Source organism: Vulpes lagopus, chromosome 6 (genome assembly GCF_018345385.1).
Source record: "Vulpes lagopus strain Blue_001 chromosome 6, ASM1834538v1, whole genome shotgun sequence".
In the NCBI taxonomy this organism is placed as follows: domain Eukaryota; kingdom Metazoa; phylum Chordata; class Mammalia; order Carnivora; family Canidae; genus Vulpes; species Vulpes lagopus.
The window spans coordinates 87649390-87661811 of record NC_054829.1 but is presented as its reverse complement, the minus strand read 5'-3'; the positions used below and the strand labels follow the sequence as shown (position 1 = coordinate 87661811).

The 12422-nt window shown below is 39.7% G+C and overlaps 2 protein-coding genes across 9 annotated transcripts in view; one reads left to right on the top strand and one right to left on the bottom strand.

The window, feature by feature from the left end:
* Positions 1-12422, bottom strand: part of HERC3 (HECT and RLD domain containing E3 ubiquitin protein ligase 3) — a 114486-nt gene that overhangs the window by 10933 nt on the left and 91131 nt on the right. The window contains exon 24 of one of the 8 annotated variants that reach the window (XM_041757954.1): positions 8975-9179. The exons of the other annotated variants lie outside the window; for them this stretch is intronic. Within the exon in view, the coding sequence (XP_041613888.1) occupies positions 9110-9179 (70 nt within the window). The 3' untranslated portion in view covers positions 8975-9109. Of the gene's footprint in view, positions 1-8974; positions 9180-12422 lie in introns of those variants that run through there. 8 annotated transcript variants of the gene reach the window in all.
* Positions 7708-9952, top strand: NAP1L5 (nucleosome assembly protein 1 like 5). The gene has a single exon (XM_041757957.1). It carries the CDS (start codon positions 8005-8007, stop codon positions 8578-8580), a length of 576 nt encoding a protein of 191 aa, XP_041613891.1. The 5' UTR covers positions 7708-8004; the 3' UTR covers positions 8581-9952.

The window sequence follows — 12422 nt, the reverse complement described above, 5'->3', positions numbered from 1 at the left end:
ATTGAAAGTGAGAGGGTGGGAAATCACTTATCATGCTAATGGACATTAAAAGAAAGCTGGAGTAGCAATCCTTGCATCAGACAAATTAGATTTTAAACCAAAGACTGTAGTAAGAAATGAAGAGGGACACTGTATCAAAATTAGAGGGTCTATCCAACAAGAAGATCTAACAATTCTAAATATTTATGCCCCTATTATGGGAGCAGCCAATTGTATAAACCAATTAATAACAAAATTAAAGAAACACACTGACAATAATACAATAATAGCAGGGAACTTTAACATCCCACTCACAGCAATGGACAGATCATCTAAGCAGATCAACTTGGAAACGATGGCTTTGAATGACACACTGGACCAGATGGACTTCACAGATATATTTAGAGCATTCCATCTTAAAGCAAGAGAACACACATTCTTCTTGAGTACACATGGAACATTCTCCAGAACAGATCATATACTGGATCACAAGTCAGGTCTCAAACAGTACTAACAGATTGGGATCATTCCTTGCATATTTTCAGACCACAATGCTTTGAAACTACAACTCAATCACAAGAGGAAATTTGGAAAGAACTCAAATACGTGGAGGTTAAAAAGCATCCTACTAAGGAATGAATGAATCAACCAGGAACTTAGAGAATTAAAGAAATTCATGGAAATAAGTGAAAATGGAAACACAACTGTCCCAAACCTTTGGGATGAAGCAAAAGAGGTCCTAAGAAGGAAGTATACAGCAATATGAGCCTTTCTCAAAAAAATAAGAAAGGTCTCAAATACACCATCTAACCTTACACCTAAAGAGGTGGAGAAAGAACAACAAATAAAGCCTAAACCCAGCAGGAAAAGAGAATTAAAAAGATTAGAGCAGAAATCAATGAAATAGAAGCCCAAAGAACAGAATAGATTAAAAAAAAAAAAAAAAAAAAAACTAGGAGAGAAAAGAGAAAGGACCCAAGAAAATAAAATCATCAGTGAAAGAAGAGAGATCACAACCAATACCAAAGAAATACAAACAATGATAAGAGACTATTATCAGCAATTTTACGATAACAAATTAGGCAGTCTGAAAGAAATAGATACATTCTTAGAAATATATAAACTACCAAAACTGAAACAGGAAGAAATAGAAAGCCTGAACACACCCATAACCAGGAAGGAAATTGAAGCAGTCATAAAAAATCTCCCAACAAACAAGCATCCAGGTCCAGACAGATGTCTTCCCAGGGGAATTCTACCAAATATTTAAAGAGAATTAATATCTATTCCTCTGAAGCTGTTTCAAAAGATAGAAATGGAAATAAAATTTCCAAACTCGTTCTACAAGGTAATAACCTCAATCCCAAAATCAGACAAAGATCCCACCAGAAAGGAGAATTACAGGCCAATATCCCTGACAAACATGGGTGTAAAAATTCTCACCAAGATACTAGCCAATATGATCCAACAGTACATTAAAAGGATTATTCACCACGACCAAGTAGGACTTATTCCTGGTCTACAAGCGTAGTTCAACATCCACAAATCAATCAATGTGATACACTACATTAATAAAAGAAAAGCCCATACAATCCTCTCAATAGATGCACAAAAAGCATTTGACAACGTATAACATCCATTCTTGATTAAAACTCTGTACACTATAGAGATGGAACATACCTCAATATCATAGAAGCCATATATGAAAAGCCCACAGAGAATATAATTCTCAATAGGGAAAAACTGAGAGCTTTCTGCCTAAGGTCAAGAGCATTACAGGGATGTCCACTCTCACCACTGTTGCTCAACATAGTACTGGAAGTCCTAGCCTCAGCAATCAGACAACAAAAAGATATAAAAGGTATCTGAACAGGCAAAGAAAAAGTCAAACTCTCACTCTTTGCAGATAACATGACACTCCATGTGGAAAACCCAAAGACTCCACTCCAAAATTGCCAGAACTCATACAGGAATTCAGCAAAGTGGCAGGATACAAATTCGATGCATAGAAATCAGTTGCATTTCTATACACTAATAACAAGACAGAAGAAAGAGAAATTAGGGAATTGATCTCATTTACAGTTGCGCCAAAAAACATAAGATACCTAGGAATAAACCTAACCGAAATAAAGTATCTATAATCTGAAAACTACAAAACATTAATGAAAGAAATTGAGGAAGACACAAATGGAAAAACATTCCATGTTCATGGACTGAAAGAACAAATATTGCTAAAATGTCTATGCTTCCCAGAGCAATCAATACATTCAATGTAATCCCTATCAAAATATCATCACCATTTTTTGCAGAGCTGGAACAAATAATCCTAAAATTTTTATGGAACCAGAAAAGACCCCAAATAGCCAAAGGAAAGTTGAAAAAGAAAACCAAAGGTGGTAGCACCACAATTTAAGACTTCCAAGTTCCATTATAAAGCTGGAATCATCAAGACAGTATGGTCCTGGCACAAAAACAGACACATAGGTCAATGGAACAGAACCCAGAAATGGGTCAACTAACCTTCAATAAAGTAGGAAAGAATACACATTGGGGAAAAGACAGTCTCTTCAACAAATGGTATTGTGAAAATTGGACAGCCACGTACACAAGAATGAAACTGGACCATTTTCTTATACCATACACAAAGATAAACTAAAAATGGATGAAAGACCTAAATGTGAGACAGGAAACCATCAAAACTGTAGAGGAGAACACAGCCAACAACCTCTGGGACCTGAGCCACAGCAACTTCTTGCTAAACACCTTTCCAAAGGCAAGGGAAACAAAGGCAAAAATGAACTACTGGGACTTCATCAAGATAAAAAGTTTTTGCATAACAAAGGAAACAGTCGCAAAACCAAAAGACAACTTACATAATGGGAGAAGATTTTTGCAAATGTTTTATCAGAAAAAGGGCTAGTATCCAAAAATCTATAAAGAACTTATCAAACTCGGGCAGCCCAGGTGGCTCAGAGGTTTAGCGCTGCCTTCGGCCCAGGGCGTGATCCTGGAGACCTGGGACTGAGTCCCACGTCAGGCTCCCTGCATGGAGCCTGCTTCTCTCTCTGCCTGTGTCTCTGCCTCTCTCTTCGTTCTGTGTGTCTCTCATGAATAAATAAGTTAAATCTTTAAAAAAAAAAAAAAAAAGAACTTATCAAACTCAACACCCAAAAAACAAAAAATTCAGTCAAGAAATGGGTACCAACAGACATTTCTTCAAAGACACACAATTGCTCAACAGACTCGTGAAAAAATGCTTCACATCATCAGCACAGAGAAGTACACCTCAAAACCACAATAAGATACCACCTCACACCAGTCAGAACGGCTAAAATTAACAAGTCAAGAAATACCAAATATTGGCGAGGATGTGGAGAAAGGGGAACCCTCTTACACTGCTGGTAGGCTGGACAGGCACTCTGGAAAAAAGAACGGAGGTTCCTCAAAAAGTTAAAAATAGAGCTACCCTATGACCCAGCAATTGCACTAGTAGGTGTTTACCCCAAAGGTACAAATGTGATCCAAAGGGGCACCCGCTCCCCACTGTTTATGGCAGCAATGTCCACAATAGCCAAACTATGGAAAGAACCCAAATGTCCATCAACAGAAGATGCAGTATAAATATACAATGGAACATTAGCCATCAAAAAAATGAAAGCTTGCCATTTGCAATGATGTGGGTGGAACTAAATTTCACTATTATGCTAAGTGAAATAAGTCAATGAGAAGATGTCACTTCCATGTGGAATTTAAGATGCAAAACAGAGGAACATAAAAGAAGGGAGGGAAAAATAAACAAGACATAATCAGAGAGGGAGACAAACCATAAGAGACTCTTAACCACAGCAAACAAATAGGGTTGCTGGGAGGGGGATGGGGAGATAGGGTAATGGGTAATGACCATTAAGGAGGACTCATGATGTAATGAGCACTGGGTGTTATATACAACTGATGAATAACTGAACTCTACCTCTGAAACTAATAATATATTATATGCTAATTAACTGAAATTAAAATTTAAAAAAAGATTTTATTTATTTATTTATTCATGAGAGACAGAGAGAGAGAGAGAGAGAGAGAGAGAGAGAGAAGCAGAGACACAGGCAGAGGTTGAGAAGCAAGCACCATGCAGGGAGCCCGATGTGGGACTTGATCCCGGGTCTCCAGGATCACGGCCTGGGTCAAAGGTGGTGCTAAAACCGCTGAGCCACCCAGGCTGCCCGAAATTAATTTTTTTTAAAAAACAAAACGAACAAATCTTTATGATCTTAGATTTGGCAAAGATCTATCTCTCAGACATGACACCAAAAGCCCAATCCATAAAAGAAAAAAGTTATCAAAAAAAAATTTTTTTTTAGTTATCAAAATTTTGAATTTGTTTTTTGAAGAAAAAGACAAACTATGGACTGGTAGAAAGTATTTCACAAGGACTTGTTATCTAGAATCTATAAAGCCTTTTAAAAATAAGAAAGCAAAAGAACTCAGAAAATGGACAAAAGCTATAAACTGACATTTCATCAAAGAAGATACATGAATGACACATACATCAGAAGATACTCAGCATCATTAGCCATTAAGGATACCATACACAGCTACCAGATTAGGGGGAAAAAACCCAACAATACCAAATGCTGTTGAAGATGTGGAGTAACTATAACTTGTACATTGCTGATGTGAAAGTAAAAAGGTATAGTCACTTTGGAAAACCGTGGAACTTTCTTAAAAAGTTAAATGTATATTTATCATATGACCAAACATTCTACTTCTAGGTACATAGCCAAGAGAAATAAAAACTTATGTTCACTACAGCATTTTTTGTAATCACAAAAAATTGGAAACAACCCAAATGGGAATATTACTCAGTAATAAAAAGGAACAAACGACTAATGTACAACATCATGGACGAATCTCAAATGCATTATACTGAGTCAAAAAGGCCAGACTCCAAAGTTCACACACATATGATTCCGCTTATAGGACATTCTGGAAAAAAAAAATTTTTAGAGATGGATCAGTGATCACCAGGGCTGACAGTAAGGGAAGGACTGCGATGGAGTATTTTGGGATGATGTTACTATTCTGCATCTCAATTAGTGTAGTGTTTACATGATTGTATTTGCCAAAGCAAAGGATGAATTTTATTGCACATCGATTAATTATCTTATTATACATGAAACACCTCTATTTATGATATATAAATCCTATCTCAATAGAACAGACTAGCTTAACACGAAATTTTAAGATTTTTTTTTAAGACAACATAAAAATCCTGAAAGATGAGCACATCCTATTTGTCTCAAGTAAGTCAAATAGGTCATATGGATTTTATTAAAACTTTTTTAAAAGTCTGTCACAATTTCTACACTATAGGAGTTAAAGGGCCCACTTTCTGTCTCTGATTATGCCAATCAAGTAATACATATAGTAACAAAATATTTACTTCACTTTAGTTTTCTGCTTCTAAGTTCCTTATCTTTAAAATGTGAAAAGGTATTCCTAACTTCAAGATAACTGCAACCATCAGGAGATGATAAACAGAATATATGGGTGTAGGAATGCTGACAATACTGACTCAGTCTTTGGCTTTCCATCTTTCTCATGTTTGCTCAGTGACCATTCTTGGGGCTACATGTTTTAGGCCCCTTGGAAATTAATCTACGTACCTTAGAATTCACCACTAAGGCCCAGATGGGGGAGGCTTGTTTTGGCCTCCCATGAGGAGGCCCATGAGGATGGCCCATGAATCTGTTAGAGATAACAGATTCATTTTTATCTTCATTTTCCCCTTCATTTTTTTTTTAAAGATTTTCATTCATTCATTCGTTCATTCATTCATGAGAGACAGGGCGGGTGGGGGCAGAGAGATAGAGGGAGAAGCAGGCTCCTTGCAGGGAGCCTGATGTGAGACTCGATCCCTGGACCAGGATCATGCCTTGAGCCAAAGGCAGACGCTTAACCGCTGAACTACCCAGGCGTCCCTTGGTCTTTCCCTTCCTGATGCAAAGGTGGTATCACAAGATCCAATTAAAGGTGAGCTATCAGGTGCATGCAAGCCCTTTGATATGTATGCAAACCCTCTGACTCACCATAATGCTCTCCTGTGTGGCTCCTCACTCTCTAGAATCTGGCACTATGGTCTGGATTTTGCAGAGAGCAACTATGCAGCTGCCATGGATCATCCCCACCCAGTCCCCTCTATTAGTAAGTTACCCTGAACAAAGCTCTGTGTAAACTGTTTGGAGTGGCTTGCTTCATCTTCTGGTCTCAAAGTGCCTTCTCAGTTTGGAGAATCATTCTCAGTTTGGGGGATCCCTCCACCTCCTAACAATGGGAGATATATAGAATATGTATAATGTCACCAACTAAATATAGATGTATCATCACACTAAATTCAGTCAGAGCTAAGACTGAAATGTCAGCCTTACCAATAAAACCCAGTCACTACAAATGGTAATAGAAAAGGGGAAAGTAAATTACTGGAGCAGAATTAAGAAAGTAAACAGACAACAAGAATCACCAATACATAAACAAACAAAAACATATATATACATATATATATATATATATAAAATATATATGGGAATATGTTGGGCTTTTTGTAAATGGTTCCTTTCTTTGGGGAAGGGCACAAAAATGTCCTTCTTAAAAGGGAATATTAATGCAGGTTACCTTGCATATTCATGAATGCAATTATTTTGTTTAAAAAAAAAACCATTAAAACACATCAAGTGGTTGCTAGGTGTCAGCATTAAGTGTTTTACATATTAACTAATATTCATAAAAACCGTAAGATAACATCAAATGTACTTTGGGAAGTAATTTCCTAACATTCATATGCTTGATGGAAGAGCTTTAGTAAGTCCCAATTTGGCGAATGAAAAACATTTAAATCAATAATGTCGAATTTGAAAACATTCCTAAGGAATCCCTGGAAGGATCATCTGTCTTCTTCCACACCTAAAATATGTGCAGTCATCTTTAATTCAAGAAGTTACATTTGGCCTAATAAAAGCAAGGTAAAGAAGTAAAATAAAATGACTACTCACCCTGCTATTAGAAAAGGAGATTTCTCTAGTTAGGACCTTTCTAAAAAAATGTTCTCAGATGCGAATCAGCAGCAAGACCACAACGCGGACTGAACCGTGGAGCGCACTGGGAGACCATGCCTGTGAGCACGCGGGGTGCCCCCCATGGACAGCGGTGCTGAACACACGCTTTACCCGGAGCGAGACACGGCCCTCGCCGGGCCCGGGCCTTAGAGAGCCTTGCTCTTCTCTGGCGGTTCTCGGAGGGAACTTCCAGAACACACCCCAGAATACCAAGGGTCCTCGGACTCCCTATCCAAATGGCTGCAAAACTGCTTCCAAGGTGCCTCTTGCTAAGAGACTTGCCGCCAGTACACATGCCACTAAGCTGAGGATGACCAGGAAGGCTGCTGGGTGGGCATATGCCCGCGTAGGCTGCGCTCTCCGACAGGGCCCCCAGGGCCCGAGGGGCGGGTAGAAGAGAGTCCGCTCTCCCGCGCCTTCGCCTCCTGACACCAGACCCACGGCAGCTGCGCGGTCCTGCAAAGGCCGACACACACAGACCTCGAGGTGGCATCTAAGGACGCGAGGGGGGCAGAGAAGCAAACTCCAGAGGGCGGACGCCGCCCAAGCGGTTCCTGAAGAGGGGGCCTTGGGCACCTGCTGCCATTCCCAGCCCAGCTCTGAGGGGGGCGAGTACCTAAGAAACGGGCCTCGACGTCAGCTGCGGTGCCAGGGAGACGGCCGGGCAGCGGCGGGGCCCGGGCAGCGGCGGGGCCCGGGCAGCGGCGGGGCCCGGCTGGCGCAGTCCGCGGGGCAAGCCCGTCGGCCGCCGGCGGAGAGCCAGTCGGGGGCTGGCGGCAGGAGGGCGGGGCCGCGGCCCACGTCACCGCCGCGGCCGACGTCACCGCCGCTTGCCGCAGCCGCAGGACCGCTCTGGTGCAGCTCGGCGCGGGTCTCTGCGGGAGCCACCCTAGACCTCCGCAGCGGCTTCTGTAACATGGCTGACTCGGAAAACCAGGGGCCTGCGGAGCCGAGCCAGGCAGCGGCGGCGGCGGCGGCGGCGGCGGAGGCGGCGGAGGAGGTAATGGCGGAAGGCGGCGCGCAGCGGGGAGACTCGGACAGCGCGGCCGGGGACTCGGACAGCGCGGCCGGGCAGACGGCCGAGGAGCCCCAGACCCCCGCGGACAACGCGCCAAAGCCCAAAAATGACTTTATCGAGAGCCTGCCTAATTCGGTGAAGTGCCGAGTCCTGGCCCTCAAGAAGCTGCAGAAGCGCTGCGATAAGATAGAAGCCAAATTTGATAAGGAATTTCAGGCTCTGGAAAAAAAGTATAACGACATCTATAAGCCCCTACTTGCCAAGATCCAAGAGCTCACCGGTGAGATGGAGGGGTGTGCATGGACCTTAGAGGGGGAGGAGGAGGACGACGACGAGGAAGAGTACGAGGATGAGGAGGAGGGGGAGGAGGAGGAGGAGGAGGAGGAGGAGGCTGCGGCAGAGGCTGCTGTGGAGGCGGCGGCTGCCAAAGATGAGGGTCCCCACTCTGCAGTGCCTGATGACGCCAAGAAATAAGCGGGGCCAGAGATTGAAGAGGAAGAGTGACGACGAAAACAAAACCCCCTATTTTTTTTTATTTATTTATTTATTTATTTATTTATTTATTTATTTATTTATTTATTTATTTATTTATTTATTAATATTGGTGGACTTAAAAATAAGGCTCAGGTTTGGGACCAAAATACAATGTGAATCAATTTTGACATTCCTAAAATTAAGTTAAATTGAAGCAATCAGATCCTGGCCAGCCCGTTTCAAATTTTTCATTTTGAACACAATAAATGTATCAAAAGGTGTTGAAGAAAACAAGTTAAATTTAAAATGATTTTTTTTTCATGATCTCTTCTGCACGGACTGCAATTGAGGCTTAAGGGTGTCAAGTAGATGTGAAGAATGTCACTTTGAAACCTATTCATCCCACCATCATCACACTACACACGGAACACCCAGACCAAGACTGAATGAACATGTTCTCAATGCTTAATTCTTCAGTTTCTTTAGTCCGGACATTCTCCAGTGCAGAAAAAGCAGAAGACTCTCATCTTTAAGTCTTTGTTTTTGTAACCCACACATCAGCTTTACACTTCAGAGAAGAGTGATGGAATTGTGGAAGCCTGTGATGGAGATCATGACAGTACTGTTTAATGAGGTCTGGAAAACTGCCACTTCAAATTCTAAAGAATGTTTTCAATATTTGAATTTACGACAAGCAACATGGTTCTGAGAAGGAGGGTGTATAACCTGTATAATATTGTCAACATATGTGTTCGTTATTTACAGTCTTATGTTTATGTGTTTTCTTGGTAGCGTCTATTTACAAAGGTGAAAAAAAAAAACAAAATGTTTTAAGTATTCAATCCCTTTACCTAGCATTCTAGAAATATTAATTTACTTGAAAAGATGTAGAATGTAGCAAATCCTGTAAAGCATGTGTATTCAGTGTTTTATGTAGTTTGATCCTTGTGAAGTCTTTTTGTCATGTAGCTTTTAGAATGTAGCTGTGAAAATTATCAGAACTCTTCAATGAAGCTAATGTTTGGAAAAAATAAATACTTGAAGAACCAATACAAGTGTGTGTCCCCACCCCCAGCTCAGAAGTAGAAGGGTTTAAGTTTGCTTGTATTAGCTGTGCCTTCATTATTTTGCTATGTAAATGTGACATAATAAATTAAAAAATGGTGCATATTCAAATTTTAATGCTTGAAGACAGACTGGCATACAGTTAAGGATTTTCAGGAAGGACACATTAAATGTAAAGACTCTTAAGCTTCCTTGTGGGTTTTGAATTTTGTGTGATTCAGTGATCTATAAAGAAACATAAGCATAAAGTTGTTTACCACTGTAGTATTAATTAAACAGTATTTTCAAAAAACAAAAGGACTCGGAATACTCTGCCTGCCTGCCTGGAATCAAATCCCAGCTCTGCCTCTTACAAGCAACGAACCTTACACACAAGTCAGTTGATCTGTTTCAGTTTCTCCTTCTATAAAAGGGGATAGTAACAGCCTCTTCCTCACAATTATGGAGAACAAGTCAGCTAATACACAAATTCTGTAGGATAAGGTCTGACACACACTCAGTGCTCAAGAAATTTCAGCTATTATTATTTAATTATTGTTTTATTATTACATGAAAGATAAAGACACTGATTGGAAATTCAATCTTCCTTCCCTCCCCAGGTACAAAAGGGGGAGAAAACAGACATCATTATATTCTTAAGTTTATTGATTCCTCCTCAGAGAAGAATGTGGACTTTAATTTGAAAACAGGAAATTCAATAATCTATCTCATTTTGGTTTCCTCAATATAAAATAAGGTTTTGATTTCCTCCCAGAATAGATAAAAGACTTTTACATGTGATATTATGCATATGCAAAAAAGGCTACTTCAACCTTAACATCTGGGCATCCTGAATGAAGCAAAATAGTCTAAAAATTAACCCTCCCCCTAAAACTTAAAAATTCAGATGGATTTCTTCCATTTCACTTAAGGGTTAAAATTACACAAGTGAAATTATGCCACTTTTCCTTAAGGACAGGAAGGCAGCTCTGACCTGTTGCTATTGGCAATAGTAGAGTTAAACCTTAACATAATGTTAATCATCCTTAGGACCAGGCCAGCCAAAAGAGAAAATCAAGGTAACATATTATGCAAGAAGTCAATGATTATCTTAATTATATGATTATTTTAATAGAAGCAAAAACTAATAAAATTCAGTATTTCTTATCTCTAGGGATAAGAGACTCCTTTAATATTTTTCTAAATCCATCTAGTAAAAAAAAATGAATGAAACAAATAAGGAGTCTAACTAACTACTGGGGAAAATTTTTTTTCTAAGCATATAATTATATATAGAAAACCCAAGAAAAATGACTGAAAATTATTAACATTGACTAAATTCGAGCAGTTGACCAGCTGCCAGATAAATATACAAAACTATTAACTATTTCTAGGTACCAATAATGATCAAAATATATGGAAAGATTCTTTCACAATAGAAATAAAACATCTATAAAAACCTCAAAAAATAGGTGTAACCTATGTGAAAAGTGAAAAAATCAGAAAGAAATGTAAAACAGGCCTTTGGATGGTAAGACTGAATACCACAAAAGTGTCAATTCTTCCCAAATTAACTTTTATCACACTTCAAATCAAAACCCAAACTGAATCTGGAACTTAATGTAATTAATCTAACGTTTACCTATAAGAATAGCTAAGGAAGCTAGCAATATAGGAACAATTCAGATTTTTACCTTAGACTACAAATTCCACCCCTCCCAAATTTTTTTAAATGAAGAGAATACATTATGTATTTATCAATCACTGGACAGGGAAAGGCTGAGATTGGTGATAAAAGACCAAAAGAAACAATCAACAGACACAACACAGAAATTCGTAAGTTTTAGAGATTTAAACACAAGCACTCCACATTTTCAAAAGCAAACAACTAGGGATACAATTTACAATAAATATGAATGGCAAAGGGTTTAACAATCTTAATATAATAAAGAGTTCCCACAAATTTTAAGATCATTTAGTCTCAATACAGGAATACATAAAGGATGCCAGCAGACTAGTTTAAAAAGAGGAAATACTACAACCCTGGTTGGGGCAAAAAGACCCAGGGGCAGGCAGGGGGCTGAGAGGGCAGACCTAAGTTGACCCAGGCTCTGGTGAGTTCTGCAACACATGCATTTCCAGCCGAGTGCTCTGGCCAGCAGTCTTCCTTCCACTTAGGGTAAGACTTTAGCTGTAGGATTTTCTAGCTACCAGTCACACCATTGTTGGCCACTTTTCCCAGGACACTGGGACACTCACGATGCCCTTCACAATGTCAGGCAGTTTACAACGTTTCCTAACTGGGTTGATATTTACCCTGTTTCCTGCACTGCTTATTTGATAGTTCCTCAGGCAACCATAAAACCTGCATGTTAATATCCAGCAGGATACTCTGCCTTCAAGGTGGATCAAACACTATCACTCAGTGTTAATCCATTATATGCCCAAATTTGTCAGCAATACACCAAATAACTGGCAGGAAGAAAAGGAGCACACATTACACATTCAATTTAGTCTCTCAGAGCATTACGCAGAAGTGTCGCATTCCTGATGCTCACTACCAAAGCATGACACAGCAGTTCTCCCTGCCTGAGAGTTTACACTCAAGGCAGACACAGAGACACATTTGCACGTGCATACACATGTACACAAACACTTTTTATTGAGGAAAAATTCACATAACATAAAATTAGCCTTCTAAATGAACAATTCAGTGGCATTTAGTACATTCACAATATTGTCCATTTCTAATTCACAGTCAAATGCATCAAAGCTGTGTAGAATACGAAAAGTAGCCT